This window comes from Panthera leo, chromosome B4 (assembly GCF_018350215.1).
Source record: "Panthera leo isolate Ple1 chromosome B4, P.leo_Ple1_pat1.1, whole genome shotgun sequence".
Lineage (NCBI taxonomy): Eukaryota > Metazoa > Chordata > Mammalia > Carnivora > Felidae > Panthera > Panthera leo.
This window is the reverse complement of record NC_056685.1, coordinates 54,520,007-54,543,172: the sequence shown is the minus strand read 5'-3', so window position 1 is coordinate 54,543,172 and position 23,166 is coordinate 54,520,007. Positions and strand designations below refer to the sequence as shown.

General features: G+C 43.3%; 3 protein-coding genes and 1 pseudogene across 7 annotated transcripts in view; all 4 read left to right on the top strand.

The window, feature by feature from the left end:
* LOC122224327 overlaps window positions 1–795 on the top strand; it is a 103,541-nt pseudogene extending 102,746 nt beyond the window's left edge.
* LOC122224314 (cationic amino acid transporter 3-like) overlaps window positions 1–23,166 on the top strand; it is a 435,603-nt gene that overhangs the window by 134,791 nt on the left and 277,646 nt on the right. The window lies entirely within an intron of this gene.
* LOC122224312 (cationic amino acid transporter 3-like) overlaps window positions 1–23,166 on the top strand; it is a 138,601-nt gene that overhangs the window by 49,728 nt on the left and 65,707 nt on the right. The window lies entirely within an intron of this gene.
* LOC122224323 (cationic amino acid transporter 3-like) lies at window positions 922–2,834 on the top strand. Its single transcript, XM_042945988.1, has one exon. The coding sequence runs from the start codon at window positions 922–924 to the stop codon at window positions 2,671–2,673; it is 1,752 nt and encodes a 583-aa protein (XP_042801922.1). The 3' UTR covers window positions 2,674–2,834.

The following is a 23,166-nucleotide window of genomic DNA, read 5'->3' as shown; positions in this document are numbered from 1 at the left end:
CAAAATGGCCTTTCTGACTCTTCTCCCTTAGTAATGGATACTTGGTTGGCTTATGCACCTGTTACTCTAGTGTTTCATCACCAGACAGCCTGTTCCTGTCATTCTTGCAGCTAGTTATGAAGGCCCTGCCTCTTTCTCCCTCTTCCTCTCTTCTCACAGCGCCCCCTGTGGGCCTAGATGGGTAAAGGGAAGGGTTGGACTGCACATTCTTTGCCATCAGTACAGCTAAAAGGATGATGCAGAATGAGGAGAAAGGTGGCCATCTGACCTTGGGTACTGATTTCGGGGCAAAGAGTTTCAAGACACTGGGACCAATATTTGCATTTTAAACTCAGATGATATTTAAGAAATGGTTCTGTAACTGCAACAAGGTCCTCTAGTCCATGAATTAATGTGTCATAACTTATGCTCAAGCACCACACAAACATCCCATGTGTAAATTTTGCACAAGAATTTCGTGCCCTTTTGTGTCCTATAGCTTCATTAGTACGTGAAGCTACATGAATCAGATGAACCCAAAGCGGATTTTGTCATGTAGTGTGTAAAAAGGAGAATTTTGGGAGATATGTGATGCTTTTCTGGGGGGAAAGCAGTGTTGATTTTTTTTAATGATTTTCTTTGATTTCAGTTTCTGTGATGCTCGGGCTGCAACAGGTGACTTCTGAGCTGTGGTTGTGAGCTTTCTTTAGTTTGTTGAACACCAACTCAGTTTGGTAAATATTTATTGTTTCTTTAGGCATTATGAAGGGCTATCAAATACCAGATGAAATACAAAGCAGCAGCTTTGAAGCCTGAGGAACGGACCTCGGCAGCCCTAACTCAACTTGGCTAAACTTAGCCTCACTGAACGAGATCCCAGAGTCTGCACCCTGGACTTGCTACAGCTCTCTGATCCTGGAATAGTCTTCAATTCCAGCTAGAATGCTGCGTCAGACATTTCGTAGAGTTGGTCAAAAACTGGTACACAGACCTACGCTGGGGGAACCAGTGGCTGAGGATGACCCAGAGAGAAGACTGAGCACTCTGGATTTAGTGACCCTGGGTGTGGGCCGCACACTGGGTGTAGGTGTGTATGTCCTGGCTTGTGAGGTGGTCAGCAATCAAGCAGGACCATCCTTTGTGATTTGTGTTTTGATTGCCGGCCTATCTTCAATGTTGGCTGCGCTGTGCTATGCAGAGATTACTGCCCGGGTTCCCCATTCTGGCTCTGCATATCTCTACAGCCATGTCACTATAGGTGAGCTTTGGGCTTTCATCACTGGCTGGAACCTCATCCTCTCCCTTGTTGCTAATGCAGTCATTTATTTCCAGGTATTGTTCTTACTTTTTGAGTCACTGCGTATGACACTGCAAGAATTTATCTTAACGCATGTTTCCCACTACCTTAGAGAAGACCATTTAAGCTTCATTTTTATGTTCGCTCTGTGGTTTTTCATGGGTTTCTTGTATGATTCAACTTCCTCACTTGCCAAAGTGGTCATGTTGGTGAAAATTTTGGTTCTCAGTTTTGTCATCATCACTGGCTTCATTAAGGGGGACCTGCACAACTGGAAGCTCACAGAAGAGGACTACGTAAAGGCTGGACTCAATGACACTTCTAAGTTGGGCCCTCTGGGCTCTGGAGGATTTGTGCCTTTTGGCTTCCAGGGGATTCTCCGTGGAGCAGCTACCTGTTTCTATGCATTTATAGGTTTTGAGGAAATTGTTACCAGAGTTGAGGAAGCCCAGAAGCCCCAACGTTCCATCCCCAGGAGCATTGTTATTTCACTGTTCATCCTCTTCGTGCTGTATTTTGGTGTCTCTTTAGCACTTACACTTATGGTGCCTTACTACCAGCTTCAACCTGGGAGCACCTTGCCCGAGGCATTTCTCTTTATTGGCTGGGCTCCTGCCTACTATATTCTAGTGTTTGGATTTTTCTGTAGTTTTTGGGGAAGTATCTTTGGATTTATTGACGCCATGTACCAGCTGTTACACAAGATGGCAGTGGATGGCCTCCTGTTCCCTGTCATTGCCTGGATCCTTACCAGGAACATCATCATCAGAATGTTTTTTTTAATCTTTATGATCATTGCAGCAATCATGACCTTCTTCTTTGGAATCACTGATGTTGTGGACCTCATGTTTATTGGGTCCATGATATCTTACTCCATGGTTGCTATTTGTGTTCTCATCATCAGGTATCAGCCTGAGAGGAGGAATGGGGGAAATGAATCAGAGGTGCAGGATGAGAATGGACCTGCAGCAAGGAGGCTGACTCTACAGGGACTACTTTTTCCAGGCAGCCCCACCCCCACTCCACTCTCTGGCCGAGTTATCTATGTTTGCTCCTTACTGCTTGTTATGCTGCTTATTCTTCTGTGCCTGGTGCTGGCCCAGTTGCCAGTCCTGCTTTCTGGAGACCCAGTGTGGATTTCAGTGTCTGTGCTGCTCCTGGTGCTCATCACTGGGGTCACTGGGGTCATCTGGAGACAGCCTCAGAGCTCCAGTTCCCTTCACTCTAAGGTCTCTGCTCTGCCTCTCCTCCCAGTACTGAGCATCTTCATGAATGTTTACCTTATGATGCAGGTGGCAGCTGCCACCTGGATAGTATTTGGTGTCTGGATGCTGATTGGGTTTGCTATCTACTTCAGCTATGGGTTCCGGTATAGCCTGGTCTCTAACCGCACTTAAGCTAGGGCCAAAGCTGTAAACTTTGAACTCAGTAGTTCTAGTACCTATTATTACTTTTATTTTTTACTTATCTACTTTTCAATTGTGCCTGTAGAGGCACACTGGCTTTTAAAAATATTAAAAATGGGGTGCCTTGATGGCTCAGTTGGTTAAGCATCCGACTTCAGCTCAGTTCACAATCTCACGGTTTGTGAGTTTGAGCTCACAGCTCACAGCTTGGAACCTGCTCAGATTCTATGTCTCCCTCTCTCTCTGCCCCTCCCCACTCACACTCTGTCTCTCTCTCAAAAATAAACATTAAAAAATTATAAAAATATTATTAAAAAACTAGAGAAAATATTTTTGTTTTCTTTGACAAAATATCCAGTGGCAGTGGGATGCCTGCCTGGCTCAGTCAGTAGAGCATGTGACTCTTGAGCTAAGGGTGGTGAGTTAGAGCCCCACTTTGGGTGCAGAGATTACTTAAAAAATATGCAGTAGCAGAATTACTGGATTACTTAGTAGGTCTATTTTTAATTTTGTGAGGAACCTCCATACTGCTTTCCATAGTGGCTGCCCAATTTACGTTCCTACCAATAGTGCATGAGGGTTCCTTTTTCCCATTATCTGGCCAAGATTTGTTTTTCTTGTCTTTTTATTTTATCCATTCTGTCAGGTATAAAGTGGTATCTTACTGTCGTGTTAATATACATTTTCCTGATGATTAGTGAGGGGGGAGTATCTTTCCCTGTGTCTATTGGCTATCTGTATATCCCTTTACGAAAATGTATATTAAGGTCATCTGACCATAGTTTTAATTGGATTATTTGTTTTTCTGGTGTTGAGTTGTATCAGTTCTTCATATGTTTTGAGTATTAACCCCTTATTTGATGTATCATTTACAAATATCTTCTCCCATTCAGTAGGTAGCATTTTTGTTTTATTGATGGTTTCCTTTTCAGTGCCAAAACATTTTAGGTACATGAATTCAAAAGGAGAGGTGCCTGGGTGGCTCAGTTGGTTGGGCGACAGACTTCGGCTCAGGTCATGATCTTGCAGTTTGTGAGTTCGAGCCCCGCGTTGGGCTCTGTGCTGACAGCTCAGAGCCTAGAGTCTGCTTCAGATTCTGTGTCTCCCCCTCTCTCTGTCCCTCCCCTGCTCACACTCTGTGTCTTTCTGTCTCTCAAAAATAAATAAATGTTAAAAAAAAATTAAAAAAAAACAAAAGGATAGATGCACCCCTATGTTTATTGCAGCATTATTTATAAAACCCAGAATGTGTGCAAGAAACATGAAATATGGCCCCTGCCCTTATTGAGCATGTCTTCTAATCCAAGGGGTAAAGCATAGCTGTAACACAAAGTAGAAACTGTTTCATAAGTAATATACAAATAAAATGTCTTGGGAAATCGAGTGCAGGATTATCATTTGTGGCTGGCACAGTGATTTCTCTGAAATCAGAGAAGACTTTGTAGAGGAATGGCATTTGAGCTGGTTCTCTCCAAGGACAGATTAGGTTTTTCCCACACGTGGGCAGCAGAGAGAGATTATAGGCAGAGAGAACAACACTTGGAAAAGCACAGGAAAATGAAGCCATGTTCAGAGCACACTGAGCATACAGTGTAGCCTGAGCCTTGGCTGTGAGGGGCGGGGGGGGGGGCAATAGGACATGCACAGGTGGATTGGAGCCAGAGCTTTCCTCTGAGTGCAAAGCACTTTGGCTTTGAACCCACTACCCATGCTGAATATCCCTGAAATTGGTTCTTCTACCAGGAGCTATCTGCATTCTTGAACTTTAAATTTCTGTACTGTTGTCTGCTTTGGTCCACCTGCTCTGAAAGTGCACAGCTGAGACCCAGGTGTCCTGGGTTCTGGTGGTGTTTCCACCAAGAACTAGCAATATGACCTTGAGCAAGCCGCTCAGTTCCTTTATTGCTCTGCTTAATAATCTGTAACATGAAAGGTCAGGACTGATATTTCTAAAGTTTCATTTAGTTAAAAATTCTAGGACTTCTTCTGATTCTTCTGTCCTTTATTCTTTTCACTAGGTCTCTCTACTGTGTGGGGTCTGAATGCATAGCCCACCCACTTTTCACTACAGCCCATTATAGGTGCTGTAAGGGGTCCAATAAATAATACCCCATTTTCCCCTCCTCTATTTAGAACCTGGTGATAATCAAGACATAGAGACAAATGATTACTCAGCTAAAGCCCAATTGGTTTCCTAAGCTCACATTATTAGACAGACTTACTCCTCATCAGAGGTAGTGCTGAGCACACCCTGCCTTCCACCACAAGAGAGAGTCTGCTTTTATTAGATTTTCTCTTGTATGAGCAAGTTGGAATGCAAGTGTCCTGTGGACAAGTTGGTTCTGGATAAATAAAGAAAACCAACACAAAACTGGAAGGGGCTGAGCTGGGCATCCTCACTGCTGTCTCTTCAACTCGCTAATTAAATTCTCAGTGAGAGAGGGTGTGGAGAGAGGCCAGGAATAGTACTGTGCTCAGTGATGGCTCAAACTTCAGCTCCTGCCACCTCACTTGGAGGGTTTGTGAAAACTGCTCCCAGTATTTGGAATTCTGTAGGCTGGGTGGGGCTCAGAACTTGTACTTCTAACAGTTCCCAGGTGATGCTGATGCTGTTGGTCCAGGGACCACACTTTGAAAACCAAAGCTCCAGCTGAGGCACCTCCACATGTAAAGATGTAGCGAAGGAAACAAAGTGCTCTTTTAACACTTACCTGCATGTTTGAACCATTTAGATTAAAATATCACCATTAATCCTTTCACAGTGGGGAAATCATAGTGAATGATTTCACAGTGGATATGTATATCACATCACCACAATGTACACTTTAAACATCTTACAGTTTTATGTGTCAATTATACTTCAATTAAGCTAAAATTAAAAAAAATAATATACCAGTTATCTGTGTGTCTTTATTTATTTTGTTCCCTGATTACAGATCATAGGTTATGAGTGTACCTTGTTCACTCCTCCTGAGCATCCAGTTGGGACAAGGAACATAATGAATACATAATAAATTCATGTTAAATTGAATGTAGTCTTACACATTTCTTTGGTACCGAAAATTCTCCTTCCTTTCAGGCTACCACTGTGCTACTCCTTTAATACTACCTTTTGGGAGACTTCCTTGACAAACAACATTTTTTTTCCATCCAGAACTAGATCTTGAACTCTATGTGGAGCTGTATACCCAGCATCTAGAACTGTATGCAGGCACTTCTAGTTTTGCCTTTCTGTGGCTCTGCCTGAGTTCTGGTGACTGTCTTGTCTGTTCCATCAGAGTGGAGTCTTGTTTAGGGCAAGGAGTAGGTTCTCTCCTTCCTCTAGACGCAACAGTAAGAACAGTTGTTCCTTCAAAGAGCAACAGGGAAGATACAGCCCTGAGCAGGAGAATGCCTGACATGACCTCTTCTGGTCCTTCTCCATCTATTTCCATGGGATGTGGGGAGGGGCCAGAAATAGTGAAATTGACAGAAGACACAACCTGCTCTACCTGACTTCAGGGAATCACTGAAGAGGACATTGGATTCATGGTGGGCACAGCAGGCATGTTTCTTGAACAGTCACTTTTATGGTTGGCCTAGAAGGGCCAGTGGTTTTCAACTGTACTTATGGGGCCAGCTCTGGGAGGGAGAGATGGGAATCTACTTTCTTACTTGTGGAATTTCTCATCTTCCCAACAGGGAGTAGGTGCCTCCAGGGAAGCCTGTTAGAGGCAGGATTACCCATATATTTACCAACTCCTTTAGATGCTTTTTTGAGAGTCTGGTGCAATAATTTTGTAAAATCATCTAAGATTCTTTGGGGAGAGAGAAGTTTCCCCCCAAATGGGGAGAAACACAGACTGAAATATGAGGAATTGGGAACTGGATGGGGATGAAGGCATCATTACTTTGGAAGGGAAGGTATGAGTAGAAACTGAGAAAGATGCACTGGTCAAGAGAGCCTTCCTGGAGGTGGGTGCTTGTGGAGAAGTTTGGGCAATAGAAGATGGATAAGTGAAAAGATGGAAAAGAAATGGGACAGCATTTCTAGGCTACATGGACCTTTAAGAGTCATGAAAGAATCAGACTTTTGTGAGGGATGTGTTGTTTCATATTTGAAGGGAAATGATGGAATAGGTTTGTACTGTGTATTGTGCTCTGGAGTGAGATTCATGAATTGGGAAGGGATGAAATATGATTCTCATTGTCATCTGGAGGATAGACAGAAAGAAGTATTTGGACAGACAGTCTCTTCATGGGACACAGTTGTGTCAACTGCTACAGTCATCTAGATCCTTGCTCTTTGAAGTGTGGTCCCTGGGCCAGCAGTGTGGATGTCACCTGGGAGCTTGTTAGAAATGCAGACTCTCAGGCCCCACCCAGACCTACTGAATCAGAATCTATATGCTCTTTCCAGTTTGAGAAGTACTGGCCTTAGATGATGGATGATAGGTGTCTGGAGTCAGATGAGCACTATGGAAGGTCTGAAAACTTTGGAATTGGGAACACAAGAGGAGGGGCCTAGGCTTGGAAATTGAATTTTGGGAAGAGAGAGAAGTGTGGACACTGGTTGCCCTCCTGTCCCCAGGCTTCCCAAACCAGTCACTGTGCTAGGATTTGTCACTCTGCCCACTTTGGGAAAATGCCTGCTGTGCCCACGCTAGAATCTGCCTGGTCTTCAGGGGCTTCCCTGGGGCAAGCCTTGCATGTGTCAAGGGTGCTGCCAATTCTGTTTCCTCGACTTCGTATGATGGCCTGAAAGGGACTGGGGAGGTCATATTAGTCATGGTGAGCCTCAGGGTTGTACTTTCTCTTAATCAAATGAGTGATAACTTGATGATACTAATTGAGGAGGTTATGGAGGTTGGGGGTATTGAAATTGGAGTTCTTAACTTTCTGTCCTGGAAATTAGGATATTTTCATCCTTCAAAAACTTTCAAAAGCTTGGAGAGACCAGATGACTGCACAAGATGACTAAATCAATTCTTTTTAAGGAAATTTTGAAGTTTTTAAATGGTTAAAAACAAAATCTATGAGACCTATAATTACAGAGACCTGGGCTGATTGGCAATGCATCAGTGTTACCAGGTGGGCATTTGAGAATTTTCTTCAGCCTTTGAGGGTTTGTGTACCTCATCCCCAATCAGAATGAGTGTAAAAAGATGCCAGTATGGAAGGAAAACAGATTAAGATAGAATACAAGGAAGAATTTCTGAGATTAGACAGTGACCAGAGGAGATGGGAGGAGGAAGGCTCTCTGGCCATGTGCATGGCTGTCTCACTTGGGTTTGGAATGCCTCGGATGGGCCCCTGTCCAGAAACAGGGCAATGTACAAAATGAACTCTCAAAATATTTTTCTTCCCAAGATTTCTGCAGTCAACTCCTGAAATTAAAGTCTGGGGTGGACGTTTGGTGTATATAAGGTGGTGAAGCATGGGGATGATGAATGGCAGAAGGAAAAAAACAATTTTAGAGCATTGAAATCTGCTGCAAATTTTAAAATAGGGCTTGGGTTTAGGAGAATAAGTTGCATGTTAGGGTTCAAATAAGAGTTTTAGGTTTCCATGTCCTTTTTCCATTTATGTATTTATCTTGTCTCACTAACGAGATTTAAAAACCACCTAAGGGAAAAGAACATCTCTTTTATGTATGACTTGTTTATATCTGCAATGCCCCCAAAGTGATGACAAAAGTAATAACTACCACTGGCTGAGTGGTATGCCCTGTAGTTAGACCCAAATATTTTACATAATCACCTCTTTCACACAAGAATTGTATGAAGTGAGTATTGCTACGTTCATTTTACAAAAGTTAAAACTAATGCTCAGAGAGGTTAATTTGTGCAAAGTGAGTCCTGAAGTTAGGATTTGTGCTGAGTTTGAGCAACGCTCATGCAGCTAAGCCCTGACCTATACTCTCAGTGAAGTAGTGGCTCAACAAGCCGTAGATGATCACTGAAGCTTGATGATAATTCAAGGGCAGTGGATAATTCCAAATAGTGAGTCATAAGAAAACAGTTTCTCTTTGTTTTGTGGAGTGTAGTTGGAGAAACACTTAGTGACACATACAAACTTCTACTCAGACATTCTCTCATTCACCTTCATTGTGCCACACCCTGCAGTCAGGAGCTTGGAAAGGGGGTGAGGCTGTGTACATATATTCATAAAGCACCTCATTGAAAGTAATGTATGTGCCTAGTATATGGACCTATGTCTTTAAACTTGAGTGGAAATATGCAGCAAGTATTGGGGTACTCTTTTCTAGGTAGGTTTACAAATAAGCATATTTGTTTGACTTTCTGGTTATGGTGTGTGTGTGTGTGTGTGTGTGTGTGTGTGTGTGTCTGTGTGCGTGCGTGTGTGTGTGTGTTTTGTTCATGTACACAAATCCTGAAGGAGTTCAGCCAGTTATGAGGAATTAGCTGCCCTTCATTCCCAGCCATGGTTGTTGTGTTTGTATCAAAACCTGATATTTATTTTTCATCACCTCTCAAGGGAAACTTAATGAGTTTTCTTTCTGGGAAGATTATGGCTAAGATGCTGGGCTGCTTGAAGCCCCTAGAAATCTGCTACAATCAGAAGAGTTTTGCAGAGAAAGAGAAAAAGCAGCTACAATGCAACCCCCTCCTGTCTTTACTTTCTAGCCTAATACACAGCTGCCCTTGTATGCACACCACTCATGTAACCACCTCCCTGTTCCTAGAACCCGTTATGGAAGGTACTAAGAGAAGACATTTTATTTACTTCTTTGCTTCCAAGTAGGACTCTCTATTTGAGCCATCCCAGAGAGAGGAGAATTGAAAATTATACCAATGAAGGAATTTAGAGTTGAGATTGTGAGAATCAGGTCATTTGTGAAACTAACTTCATAGAAAGCAATGGGCATTGATGGAAGCAAGGATAGTGAGAGGAGTTGACTGTCTCTCTTTACTTCTTTAGAAAACCTGAAACAAAGTTCCGGGAAGCAGGCGGGGGTATGACCAGCTAGTGGTTTGAAAGTAAACAAGCACAGGAACCCCCTCCCCCACCTTCCAATGCCAGTACTTGGGAGACTTTTATGAGGGATTTTATGACAAACTTTACTTCACATCTGACATTTCACAACATCTCCAGAGAAGAAGGAAATGTAGATAATTATTGACATATAGTATCAGAATATGAAGGAAAATGGACTCTGGAGATGGAAGAGGAGATTTTCTCCCTTTTCCCAGGAATGCAAATTACCTAACTTATTTGTGCAGTGTCTGCTTTTCTGTGCTTTGTGCTCTTCTCAGTAATGAGAGTAAGAAATCCTTTCATTGTTTATAAAGAACCCAGTGCGGGGAGACAGGAGATAAGAGACATATAGATGGAAGCATAATGGTTACATATGTTAACCATATATTCTTTATATCTATGGTGAAAATGTCCCATTTGAACCGTATACCTCTTCAATAAGATCAGGTGTAGGAGAAGTGGGGATAAAAAAGCTAAGCTGGGACCCAGGACCTGGCTCTGGTCTTCTGTATTTAAGGCCTCCAATTTCTGCAATTTTGCCTGGAATTTCACTGGTCCTTTCAGTTCACTCTCCAGTGATGAAGAGAAGTTCAATATCAGTTGATGCCTAAAGTCAAGAAATCCTTGCCAGTAGCTGTGTCTTTTCCTTGGAATGCCACCTCTCAATCTCTGACTACTGAAGTCCTACACAGTCATCATGATCCAATTTAAATGTTACCTCCTGTCACTGCCTTTCTGGATAATCCACCTCAGAAGTAATTTATTTCCTTTAACCCCATCATTTGTGTCAGTGTTACTATAGCTGTCTTTTTTTTCTTTCCTTTTTATTTAATTTACAAGAGTCAATTTATTAAAAGAGTAAAGTCATTATTTAAGATAAATATCAAAATATTACATAAACATGCCATATTACTAAGATTAACAGTGTATTTCTTTAAAGAGAACATTTAATAACCAACATTTACTTTATTGTAACAAATCTTTTAATAACTTCAAGTTTAGTCACCTGTAAGATATAATTCAAAATTTACTACTATCTAAAACGATATAAAACTCATATAGAATAAACGACATCTAGGATCCCTACTAGAATTCTATTACTCTTGAAGATGAATAACTATCTTTTACGTATTTAAAAATTGGTAAAAAGTGGAGGGACATTCTAATTCAAAATGTCAGTCTTGTTATTAACATGAAATAGTTTATTCCTAACGAAAATGATTGGGGAAAATAAAAACACTAAGTTTTTTAAGGTTATTTCTAACATTCGTCTTTCCTGTGACAACAATATATCACTATTTTTTTGGTTAAAAACTAGATGTTCAGTTTTAGGTGAACGCAAGTGCTACACTTTGTCACTTTACAGTACTCAAATGCAACCTGTAAGTTAGGAATACACTTTCAATTCACAACGCATCAACAGTGATCAAAATCCGAGAAATCCTCCAAACTCTGATATTATCATTATCATTATCATTATCATTATCATGACATTATCATGTCAGGGTTTGTTGCCCTGACATCTTAGTGAATTCTTTAAAGGTTGCAAACGTCATTAGGCATTTATAGGGTGAAGGTGGGACAAATTTGTCCCAGACAAGGGCACTGCGGACAGGAGATCGTGGGTTACAGAAATGGAAAAGCTTCTGAGGCCTAGTAGGTGCTAAATAAAGTTTGGCGGAATCCGTATCTCTTAAGAAATGTTTCCATTCCAGCAGAGTGATGGAGCAGGATTCTACAGGGACAAAGAAAAAAGGACTTAGAAGAAATAGGCGAAGAGGAAAACAGCACTTGGGCTGTCCCTTTTGGGGTCCAGGCATTAGATCAGAAGCCGCTCGGCTGGGGGTTGGAGGCTGGCGGGGTGTCGAGCTTGTGGGGCCAGGCGGGCCCCGAGAAACGTGGGGCCACAGCGTCCGCTCACCTAGGCAGGTCCAGCACGTCCCCCGCGACAGCAGCTCAAAGGGTCTGGGTCAGCTCAAGGGCCACCCTCCACCGCCTTGGTCCGCCTGGCTCTCACAGGCCCCTGCGTCACTTCTCCTCCTACCCATGGACTCCCTTGGGTCCCAACTTCTTCTGCTCTTCACCTCAGAGGGAGATGTCTAGAATCCTGGGAGGAAGATAACCCCAGGTGGTTTCTTAGCTGAGGAAATCAGCAGTGGGCATCCCCTGGAGAACTCCGCCCCCAGAGTCTCCTGTGCTGCCAACTCCCATGGCTGACTCTCCACAAACTGTCTTCAGTGGTGGTTCCCCTGTGACTTCTCTTCCTCCCTCACTAGCCTGTGGGCTTCTGGAGGGCAGAGACTGTGCCTGAACGTACTGATATTCTCTCCACAGTGCTTAACACAGAGCTAAAGACTTGTTCAACAACTCTCACGTGTGGATACAGTTGTAGGACAGAGGCCAGGGGTAGAAAGGTAGAGGTAGGGGCATTATGAATATTGATTAAGGTTATTGTTAATAGAGACCTACACCATACTTTCAGGTAAAGATCGTATTAGCAGGAATATTTTATCCCTCCAGTAGATTTATTCCCATATAATATGTTTACTCATCATTCATTCTTTCTCTCATTCATATATAGAGATTTTCCTAGTGGGAAATAGACACTAAGCAAGTAAGCAAATGTTCACATAGTTACAGAGGGTGATAAACATCCCAAGGACATAAACAAGAACTTGGGATAAAGAATAACAGAGAATTTTCTTTAGATAGGTCTTTCCTGAGAAGTTTCTGCTCAAGTCCTCCTTCCAAGTCCCTTGCCCAATGGTGGAAATTGTCTATATTAGGAAAAGGGACTTTTGGTTCTCTAACCTCATCTTTACCATCTCCTGCGGTTTCTGGAGACACTCACAATCTCCTTAAGGCTGGTATAGTCATCCTGAGATTTCATCCTCTTTGGCATTGCCTGAAGATTTAAGCTCTACTATTGGGTTTATGTGGTGGAGACCAGGGGTTGAGATGAAGATATTGAGCAAAGAGAGAAATTGCTCTTCCTCCTTGGGTTCCATCTACAACTTCAGCTTCCCAGAATTTTGGAGTTTTCAAAGAAAGACTGAAGGGAATAGTTACAGTCCTGGAGAACATAAGTCTGGAGCAGACCAGGCATTATATGTCTAGGCTTCTGCAAATTTGCTCCTGAACTCACTCCATCAGCCTCAGCAGGGAGGTGGATTAGCAGGAGCCAGAAGACAAGAGACAGGGATGCTGGAGGGAGATGGCATATTTGACAGATGCTGACAGGACTCCTTATCTGCTAGCTCTGGAATCCCCTCCCACACACCAGGCTGCCCTTGACCCTCCCCTTCCAGTGTTCATTGCTCATTAGTGACTGTCTGTCTTTGGGCAGACACCCTGGGGGCCAAGTTGCATTGAGTGGCAAGCAGGGAGAGGAGGAGGGAAGGTCACCAGGTAAATGACTGAGGAGGAGGGGTTGGAATGACTGGGATTTGAGCTGGGGTCCAATGCTTACTGGGTTGTTTGGAAGTCTTGTCAAGGCAAACTGTCCTGGGGGCAGATATTGACTTGTTGGAGGTCAGTGAGAGAGGGTGGAGTGGGAAGGATTCTTTAAAGGGCTTGATTTCCACTATTTAAGGCACTGTTTTGGTTGTGAAATATGAGCCAATGACTTTATTGAGAGCTTCCTGTGTCCAAGAAGGGTTACATGTGCCTGAAGAGATAAAAGAGGGACACACATATTTTCTCTTCCCTTCCCATATTTGAAGCCCAGCCCCATCTCCTCTCTCAACTGATTGACTCATGTGGGCCTGTCTGAGGGGTACACGGAACCACTGGGCCGTTCTTGTCCAGGATGCAGAGGCAAAACTCTCAGACTTTCTGTTCTGCACATCTCCCACCCCTTTGACAAATAACCTGCACAGGGTCTCCTGCCCCTCCTCACTCCTTTTCTAGCAGAATAATCCATTCATGTAGATCCCTGGACAAGGGAACTTGGAGTCCCATTCCAGAATTTCCAGTGGCTCCCAGTGGAAGGATTTGGGAGGGGAAGGCCCAGACTCAAGGCCTGTCAGGCCAGCATAGCAGGAGGGAAGTGACCTGTATCTGGAGTCCTTGGGAATGTTCTGTGAGAATCAGAGTGCTGCAGTCAGGGATGGAAGTGCATCCTAACCTGGCACAGACCACCTTCCACACAAAGGGCTGCCTGCCTCATCTCTCTGCCCTCTGAGCCAGCCCACCCCTGGAATCCCAGGGCAGCAGGGGGAGGGTGCACAAAAGGGGAGAGATGGACACAGGGATGGGGACAGTAGGGCTCAGTAATTCAAGCCAAGTCCAACAGTTGGGACTCATAAGGCAGATCCAGTTCTAGCACCTTGAGTGTCCAAGAGACCAAGACACAGAGTTAACAGAGACAGTGGTCAGTGGAACAGAGAGACAGGCAGTCAGACTCAGAGAAAGAAGAGAGGGAAGAGAGCATCAAGAGAGCAGAGAGAAATTTCCAAGACACACACAGAGAGACTCTGAGAGGCCAGAGAGAGTAGAGAGACACAGGGATTCAGAGACAGGAGTTGGACTCAGGTTCAAGGGGCCCACCAGCCATTGACCAAAAGCGAAAGACAGATCCATGCACCCGGGTCCAGGACTGAGGAGGCAGCCAGGGAAGTGAACACAGAGAGGGAGGGAGAGGGAGACAGAGAAGGGAAAAGAGGAGGTGGAGACCAGAGGGGGAGGCAGTGAGAAGGGGCAGGTAGAGGTTGCAGAGGTGGGATGCAGACTCTGAATCAAGGGCTCTGCTGCTGCTGCTGCTGCTGCTGCTGTTATGTGTGTGTGTGTGTGTGTGTGTGTGTGTGTGTGTGTGAGGAACACAACAATTCATAGCTCCATACAAAATGGCAGAGTCCTCTGGTGCTGAAGGAGATCCCACACCCTCCCTCTGCAAGATTGCTCTGAGCAGTGGAGGTGGAGGGGGGAGAACAGAAACACGATGTGAGTTAGAGGAAGACTGAGATGGAGAAGAAATGACAGAGCCCTGACTGAGATCAGAAGGAGGGAAAGTGAGAGTGGAGCATGAAGAAGAGAGATGGACAGAAAACAGAAGGAGACAGAGGAGGAGAAAGAATATGTTGGAGGTGGGTGTGCAGAGAACAGGAAGAGGGAGGGCACCTCTCACTGCAGGAGGGACAGAGGTGAAGAGAGAGAGAGAGAGAGAGAGAGAGAGAGAGAGAGAGAGAGAGAGAGGCTGTTGAGAAGCAGATGAGGGGAAAGGGGGGACAAAGCATGGCACCTGTCTCCTCAGAGATGCTGGACTGGAATGAAACAACCCTGTGGGGAGGTGGGGAGGAGGTCAGTGAGTGCTTTTTTAGGGTGACCATGTGTCTCTCTTGTTTTAAGTACAATGAACCTATTCCATGCAACCATCTTCTTCACAGGAGCACTTACAACTGCTGCTGCTGCAGGTGCCTGGTCACCTGGCATCCTCTGTGGGAATTGCCTTCATAGCCTGCAGCACAGCTCTGAGCATCCTCACCAGAGGCACATGCTTGTCCTTGGGGTGGATATGATGTTTAAAAACTGCCAAGTTTTTTTTTTTTTCTGAGGCTTGAGAATAAGGTGAGGACCCAGCTGGGAAGCAGTATTTCTGGTTAAATACAAGGTGAATATGGGAAGACGCAGTGGAGGGTGTGCCCTCCTCCAAAATGGCTCTGAAAGGTCATTGTGAAGATGACATTTGCAGCAGGTGACAGATGAGACATTCCTTGTGGCTGCTGGAGCCCAGATTAATGTTCCTCTCTGTGAAATCAGGTAGTAGTGCTTCTGGGAACATTCCCAGCCTGGTACTGGAGGGGGAGAACTGCATTTGCCTGAGATACTGGGACCAGTCCTGTCCTTGGGAAGCTTACAGTCTCTCCCTGCTAATTGATATGCAAATTAACTGATTACACTCACCCAGCTCAGACCAACAAGTGCCAAAGACTAGGGCAAATTCAGAATCAGGGCCAGTTAGTTTATCAGGAAAGGCTACCTGGGGGAGGGGACTCATGAGTGGGGTGTAGAGGAAGAAATCCAACAAGGCATGGGATGGAGGAGGAAAATAAGAGAAATTCCTTCTGTTGCTTCTGAAGCAGGATGAGCAAACCATAAGGCAGGATGAGCAAACCATAAGGCAGGCAGGAGACAGCTTTGCTGGCCTGGAATAAACAGCTGGATTGGGAACCAGCATGAAAGAGAGTGGAGAGGAGCAGATCTTATGGCCAGGGTGGGTGTTCTGAATTTGCTGGGAGATGTGTTGGGGCCCACTGGAGGGTGCCCTGAGATGTTTGGTCAGTGATGTGTATGCACTCAATTGTCTCACTCAATTGGAGTGTGTATTGGATGTGTATGCACTCAATTGGAGAAGTGTATACCCCAGTTTTCATGCCTTCTGGTGTGTGTTTATTAAGGGGGAGAAGCTGTACATCCAGTTTGCTTTGTGTCAAGGGGCTTTGTAACCCCAGCTCTTGGCTTTCCATTTGTGTAGACTATTGGCACAATGGTATGTTTGAGTGATTTTGTTCATTTGTGAGTCTCCTTGTGGTCACGTGTAACTGGTGTCTCAGTTTTGTGTGTGTGTGTGTGTGTATGTGTGTGTGTATGTATTTTTTTTTTGTCTGCTATAGGTGCAGGGAAGTGTGAGTGCAAGGTTGTTTATTGTGTTTGTTATGTGTGTGAGTGTGCATGCACATGTCTGCAGGAAGACTGGGGTTTTCAGTGAGCCCTGACTACCCAGCATCACTGTCCGTCTCTCTCCCTCCACTGGCTCCATCTGCCCTCGCTGAGGTCCTGACAAGGAGGCAATGGTAAATTGGCAAAGAGCTATGCCCAGAGAGCCCAGAACTATTGTAAACCATGCAGTGATTGCACTTATGGGAGAAACCCTCATGAAGAACCAGAGGACCAACCGACACAGAGTCCGGCAGGCACACAGTGCTCCTGGAGCAGATGCACTCACATGCCCACATTCACAGACACCCACAGGCCTGCCACATAAGAAGGACACACACACACTGCCTCATGATCTCCCTCTCTCCTCCCCTCCTCTGAGTCCTGAGGCCCTTTATCTCATCAGCTCCAAACACCCACCAGGTTTTGGTTTGCTGGGGCTGGGGCACTCCCTTGGTCTTCAGAGACAATGACCATACAATTGCTCCCTTTCCTTGGAGGCTGTGTGTGTGTGTGTGTGTGTGTGTGCATGCACTCGTGCATGAGTCCCTTCCTTCATTCCTTCTCCAGGCCCACCCCCTCCCCCATCTTCTTTCCCTTCTCCAGGCTGACCCTGACTCCCCCCTCTCCACAAGCTGCCTCTACCCTGGGTTTCTCTATTTGCCTCATTCCCACATCCCTTCCAGAGTCTCTCCCTGCCTCCTGCTTTCCACACTTTCACCTGGACTTTATCTTTTCTCCCCCATACCTCTGCTATTGCTCCCTCCTGCTGTCCTGGACTCTGTAGCCTGGTTCCTCCAAGTCACTTCCATTTTGGCCTCCCCCTGCAGGTCCTCCTTCCTCTGTCTTGTGCTCTGCCCCTGGCTTCCTCCATTCCCATGTCTGCCCTAGGTGTATTTCTGCCCTGGCTTTTACTTGGACTGGCCTTTCTCCTATCGGGTTTCAGGAGTGGTCCTTGGCCTTTCTCCCAGCCCTTCCATGGGGGTTCTTCTGGCCCTTCCAGAGTTTCAGTTTGACCTGTTTTCTCCTCCCCCTTCCTGTTGTGAAGCTGCAGGCGTTGCCTTCTGACTCCCAGTCTCTTCCAGGACTTCCCTGGTTGGGTGGCGGGACAGTAGTGAAGCAGGAGGTCTTGGGCCGAGCTGGAATCCAAGCCCTGTTCCTCTTCATGTAGCCTCTTCACCTGGACTCACTCACCTGTAAAAGGTGGGAAATAATTGCAGGGGTTGAAGGAAATAATTCCTGGGACTGTAGTGAGAATTAGCACTGTGGTAAGGATACAACATACTCAGCACATAGTAAGCACGCAGTAAATATTAGCTCTTACTATTTGCCTTTCCTCAGTCTGCTCCCCTGTCTCCTTAGCCTGAAGTAAAAAAATATGTTTAGAAGAGGGAAGAACTAAAGTAATAGACTGTAGAAGCCAAAACTAAGTGTCAGAAATTTCATATGGTGGAACCTAACAAGTGCTCTAAGCTCAGAACACAGGAAATGCCCATGAGTGTGGGCAAGAAGGGAGGGTGGCGCCTGGACTGAACCACAGAACATAGGAAATCATGTGAATTGTGCACTGGACAGAGGAAATTCCAACCCAGGGAGGATGGAGGGTGCCCAAATTCCAGCCTGCATTCACCTTTGGTGTAGCGCTGACCACCCTCTGCCTGCAGTCATGGGACTCTGTCTGCTGGGGCTGCAGATGGTCTGGGAGTCCAGCTTCTGAAATACCCGGACTCCTGGAGCCTCAGACCCACTTCTTCCTCTCCCCTCCATGCGTGTTGTTAAGTGTGTGTGCAGAAACACACACACACACACACACACACACACACACACACACACACACTGGCACCCTGGGATTTCTAAAGGAAAGGACTGGCCCATTAGAGATGGATTCCCTCTAGCTGCCTCTTTCGCTGGCACTAAACCTCACAGGCTAGTGTAGTGTCAGATGATGTCCCTCTTCAGGTTTCTTTCTCAGTTTTCTCCTTTCTGCAAGGGAGCAGAATCAGTGAGTCACACACTCTACTCTCTCTGTGCTGGGCACCCAGGGGAGACCCAGAGGGAGGAGCAGGGGCCCTGTCCTGCAAAAGCTCCTTGCAGTTGGTGAGATGAGGCTGAGACCTAACACAGGGAGGCACAGCACTGTGGGCGCTGTCTTGCAAATGTTTGTGAGATGAATTGGTAAAGGGCACCTGGACCCGGGCCCATGATTCAGATGATAGGAGGCTGGCAATGACCAAAGGAATATGGAGAAAGACACAGAAGTCTAGTAGGTGTCCTAGGAGACAAGGAGAATGATACTGATTTATTTAGCAAAGATCAGGAAAATGGAGAGGAGAGGATCAGATAAGTCAGAACTCTCAGGAAGGGCATGATCTTTTTTTTTTCTATCTCTCTCTTTTTTAATTATTTTTTAAAAAAATCTACATCCAAGTTAGTTAGTATATAGTGCAACAATGATTTCAGGAGTAGATCCCTTAATGCCCCTTACCCATTTAACCTACCCACTTCCTGCAATCCCTCCAGTAACTTTCTGTTTGTTCTCCATATTTATGAGTTTCTTAGGTTTTGTCCCCCTCCATGTTTTTATACTATTTTTTATTCCCTTCCCTTATGTTCATCTGTTTTGTATCTTAAAGTCTTCATATGAGTGAAGTCATGATATTTGTCATTTTCGGACTAATTTCGCTTAGCATAATACCCTCTAGCTCCATCTATCTAGTTGCAAATGGCAAGATTTCATTCTTTTTTTATTGCCGAGTAATACTCCATTGTGTGTGTGTGTGTGTGTGTGTGTGTGTGTGTGTGTATCACATCTTCTTTATCCACTCATTCATCAATGGACATTTGGGCTCTTTCCATACTTTGGCTTTTTCAATAGTGCTGATAAACATTGGGGTGTATGTGTCCCTTCGAAACAGCATACCTAGATCCCTTGGATAAATACCTAGTAGTGCAATTGCTAGGTTGTATGGTAGTTCTATTTTTAATTTTTTTGAGGAACGTCCATACTGTTTTCCAGAGTGGCTGCATCAGTTTGCAATCCTACCAGCAGTGCAAAAGAGATCCTCTTTCTCTGCATCCTCACCAACACCTGCTGTTGCCTGAGTTGTTCATGTTAGCCATTCTGACAGGTGTCAGGTGGTATCTCATTGTGGTTTTGATTTGTATTTCCCTGATGATGAGTGATGTTGAGCAATTTTTCATGTGTAGGCTGGCCATCAGGATGTCTTCTTTGGAGAAGTGTCTATTCATGCCTTTTGCCCATTTCTTCACTGGATTATTTGTTTTTTGGGTGTTGAGTTTGGTAAGTTCTTTATAGATTTTGGATACTAATCCTTTATCTGATAGTCATTTGCAAATATCTTCTCCCATTCCATCAGTTGCCTTTCAGTTTGGCTGATTGTTTCCTTCACATTACAGCAGATTTTTATTTTGATGAGGTCCCAATAGTTTATTTTTGCTTTTGTTTTCCTTGTCTCTGTAGATGTGTTGAGTAAAAAGTTGCAGCGGCTGAGGTCAAAGAGGTTTTTGTCTGCTTTCTCCTCAAAGATTTTGATGGCTTCCTGTCTTACATTGAGGTCTCTCATCCATTTTGAGTTTATTTTTGTATATGGTGTAAGAAAGTGGTCCAGGTCCATTCTTCTGCATGTCGCTATCCAATTTTCCCAGCACTACTTGATGAAGAGCCTGTCTTTATTCCACTGGATATTTTTTCCTGCTTTGTCAAAGATTAGTTGGCCATACGTTTGTGGGTCCATTTCTGTGTTCTCTATTCTGTTCCATTGACCCGAGTGTCTGTTTTTTTGCCAGTACCATACTGTCTTAATGATTACAGCTTTGTAATACAGCTTGAAGTCTGGGATTGAGATGCCTCCTGCTTTGGTTTTCTTTTTCAAGATTGCTTTGGCTATTAGGGATCTTTTCTGGTTCCACACAAGTTTTAGGATTATTTGTTCTAGCTCTGTTAAGAATGCTGGTGTTACTTTGATGGGGATTGCTTTGAGTATGTAGGTTGCTTTGGGTAGTATTGACATTTTAACCACATTTGTTCTTCCTATCCAGGAACATGGAATATTTTTCCATTTTTTTTGTCTTCTTCAGTTTGTTTCATAAAGCTTTATAGTTTTCATTGTGTAGATTATTCGCCTTTTTGGTTAGGTTTATTCCTACATATTTTATAGTTTTTGGTGCAGTTGTAAATGGGATTGATTCCTTGATTTCTCTTTCTGTTGCTTCATTGTTGGTATATAGGAATGCAACTGATTTCTGTGCATTGATTTTATATACTGCAATATTGTGGAATTCATGGATCTGTTTTAGAAGTTTTCTGGTGGCATCTTTTGGGTTTTCCATATAGCATATCATGTCATCTGTGAAGAGTGAATGTTTGACCTCCTCCTGGCCGATATGGATGCCTTTTATTTCTTTGTGTTGTCTGATGACTGAGCCTAAGACTTCCAATACTGTTTTGGATAATAGTGGACATCCCTGTCTTGTCCTTGACCTTAGGGGAAAAGCTCTCAGTTTTTCCCCGTTGAGGTTGATATTAGCATTGGGTCTTTCATATATGGCTTTTATGATCTTGAGGTATGATCCTTCTGTCCCTACTTTCTTGAGGGTTTTTATCAAGAAAGGATGCTGTATTTTGTCAAATGATTTCTCTGCATCTATTGAGAGGATCATGTCTTGCTTGTCCTTTATTTTATTGATGTGATGAACCACAGTGATTGTTTTGCAATATTGAATCAAGCCTGAATCCCAGGTATAAATATTCTGCTGCTTTAGGATGAAATGTTCTGAATATATCTGTTACGTCCATCTGGTCCAGTGTGTCATTCAAAACTATTGTTTCCTTATTGAATTTCTGATTAGATGATCTGTCCATTGTTGTAAGTAGGATGTTGAAACCCCCTACTATTATGGTATTATTATCGATGAGTTTTTGTGTGTGTTTGATTAACTGATTTATATATTTAGGTCCTTACACATTTGGTGCATAAATGTTTATAATTGTTAGGTCTTCTTGGTGGATAGACCCCTTAATTATGATATAATTCCCTCCCTTATCTCTTGTTACAGTCTTTATTTTAAAGTCTAGATTGTCTGATTAAGTATGGTTATTCTGGCTTTCTTTTGCTGACCATTGGCATGATAGATGGTTCTCCATCCCCTTACTTTCAATCTGAAGGTGTTGTTAGGTCTAAAGTGGGTCTCTTGTAAACGGCATATGGATGGATCTTGTTTTCCTATCCATTCTTTCACCCTATGTCTTTTGATTGGAACATTTAAACCATTTATGTTTAGAGTGAGTACTGAAAAGTATGAATTTATTGCCATTATGTTGCTTGTAGAGTTTGAGTGTCTGGTGGTGTTCTCTGGTCCTTTCTAGTCTTTGTTGGTTTTGGTATGTATGTATGTATGTATGTATGTATGTATGTATTTTTCTTTTCTCCCCTCAGAAAGTCTCTGTTAAAATTACTTGCATACCTGGTTTAGTGGTCACAAACTCCTTTAATTGTTGTTTGTCCAGGAATCTTTTAATCTCTCCTTCTATTTTGAATGACAGCCTTGCTTGATAAAGAATTCTTGGCTGCATATTTTTCTGATTCAGCACATTGAATATATCCTTCCACTCCTTTATGGCCTGCCAAGTTTCTGTGGATAGGTCTGCTGCAAACCTGATCTGTCTTCCCTTGTAGGTTAAGGACTTTTTTTTTTCCCTTGCTGCTTTCATGATTCTCTCCTTGCCTGAGTATTTTGTGAATTTCACTATGATATGCCTTGTTGATGGTGGGTTTCTGTTGAATCTGATGGGAGTCCTCTGTGCTTCCTGGATTTTGATGTCTGTGTCTTTCCCCAGGCTAGGAATATTTTTCACTATGATTTGCTCACATAACCCTCTACCCCTTTTTCTCTCTCTTCTTCTTCTTGGACCCCTATGATTCTGATGGTGTTCCTATTTAATGAGTCAGTGATTTCTCTAATTCTTAAATCATACCCTTTTGCCTTAGTCTCCACCTTTTTTTCTGTTTCATTATTCTCCATAAGTTTGTACTCTGTATAGCCATTTTTCTGCTCTGCCTCATCCATCCTTGCTGCCATGGCATCCATTCAAGAATGAAGCTCATTTACAACACTTTTTATTTCATCTTGACCAGCTTTTACTTCTTTTATCTCCGCAGAGAGGGATTCTAATCTATTTTTGACTCCAGCTAGTCTTCTTATTATCATGATTCTAAATTCTGGTTCAGACATCTTGCTTGTACATGTGTTGGTTAAGTCCCTGGCTGTCGTTTCTTCCTGCTCTTTCTTTTTGGGTATATTTCTTTGTTTCATCATTTTGAAGGAAGAAAAGAATTAATGAGGTAAAAAGAAATTAAAATTTAAAAATTAAAATAAAAAAGTTAAAATTGAAAATTAAAACGCACACACACGCACACAGACACACACACAAATCAAATAAATGACACTAAATCCTAGGTGTGTTTTTGCCTGGGTATTGAGGGGCTCGATAGATTAGAGAGAAAAGAGAAAAAAAAGAGGAAATTGTTTGAAAATTTAAAAAAATGAATACACTGAAATAGAATAAAATGAAATGATGTAAGTAAATAGAATTTTAATAATTTACAAAAAAGTAAAAAAATATAGTTGAAAAAAGTTTTAAAAATATTTTCAATAAAAATTGAAAATAAAAATAGAGATTTTCTCTTTCTGTATTCAAGAAAAATACTCGAAAAAGAGAGAGGTAAAAAAGAAAATTAAATAGATGGATGAGTGAACAGACTGAAATATGATTGAAATTACTTTGTTTTCCACTAGAAGTTAAACTATGCAGCAGTTTATATTCTGTACACT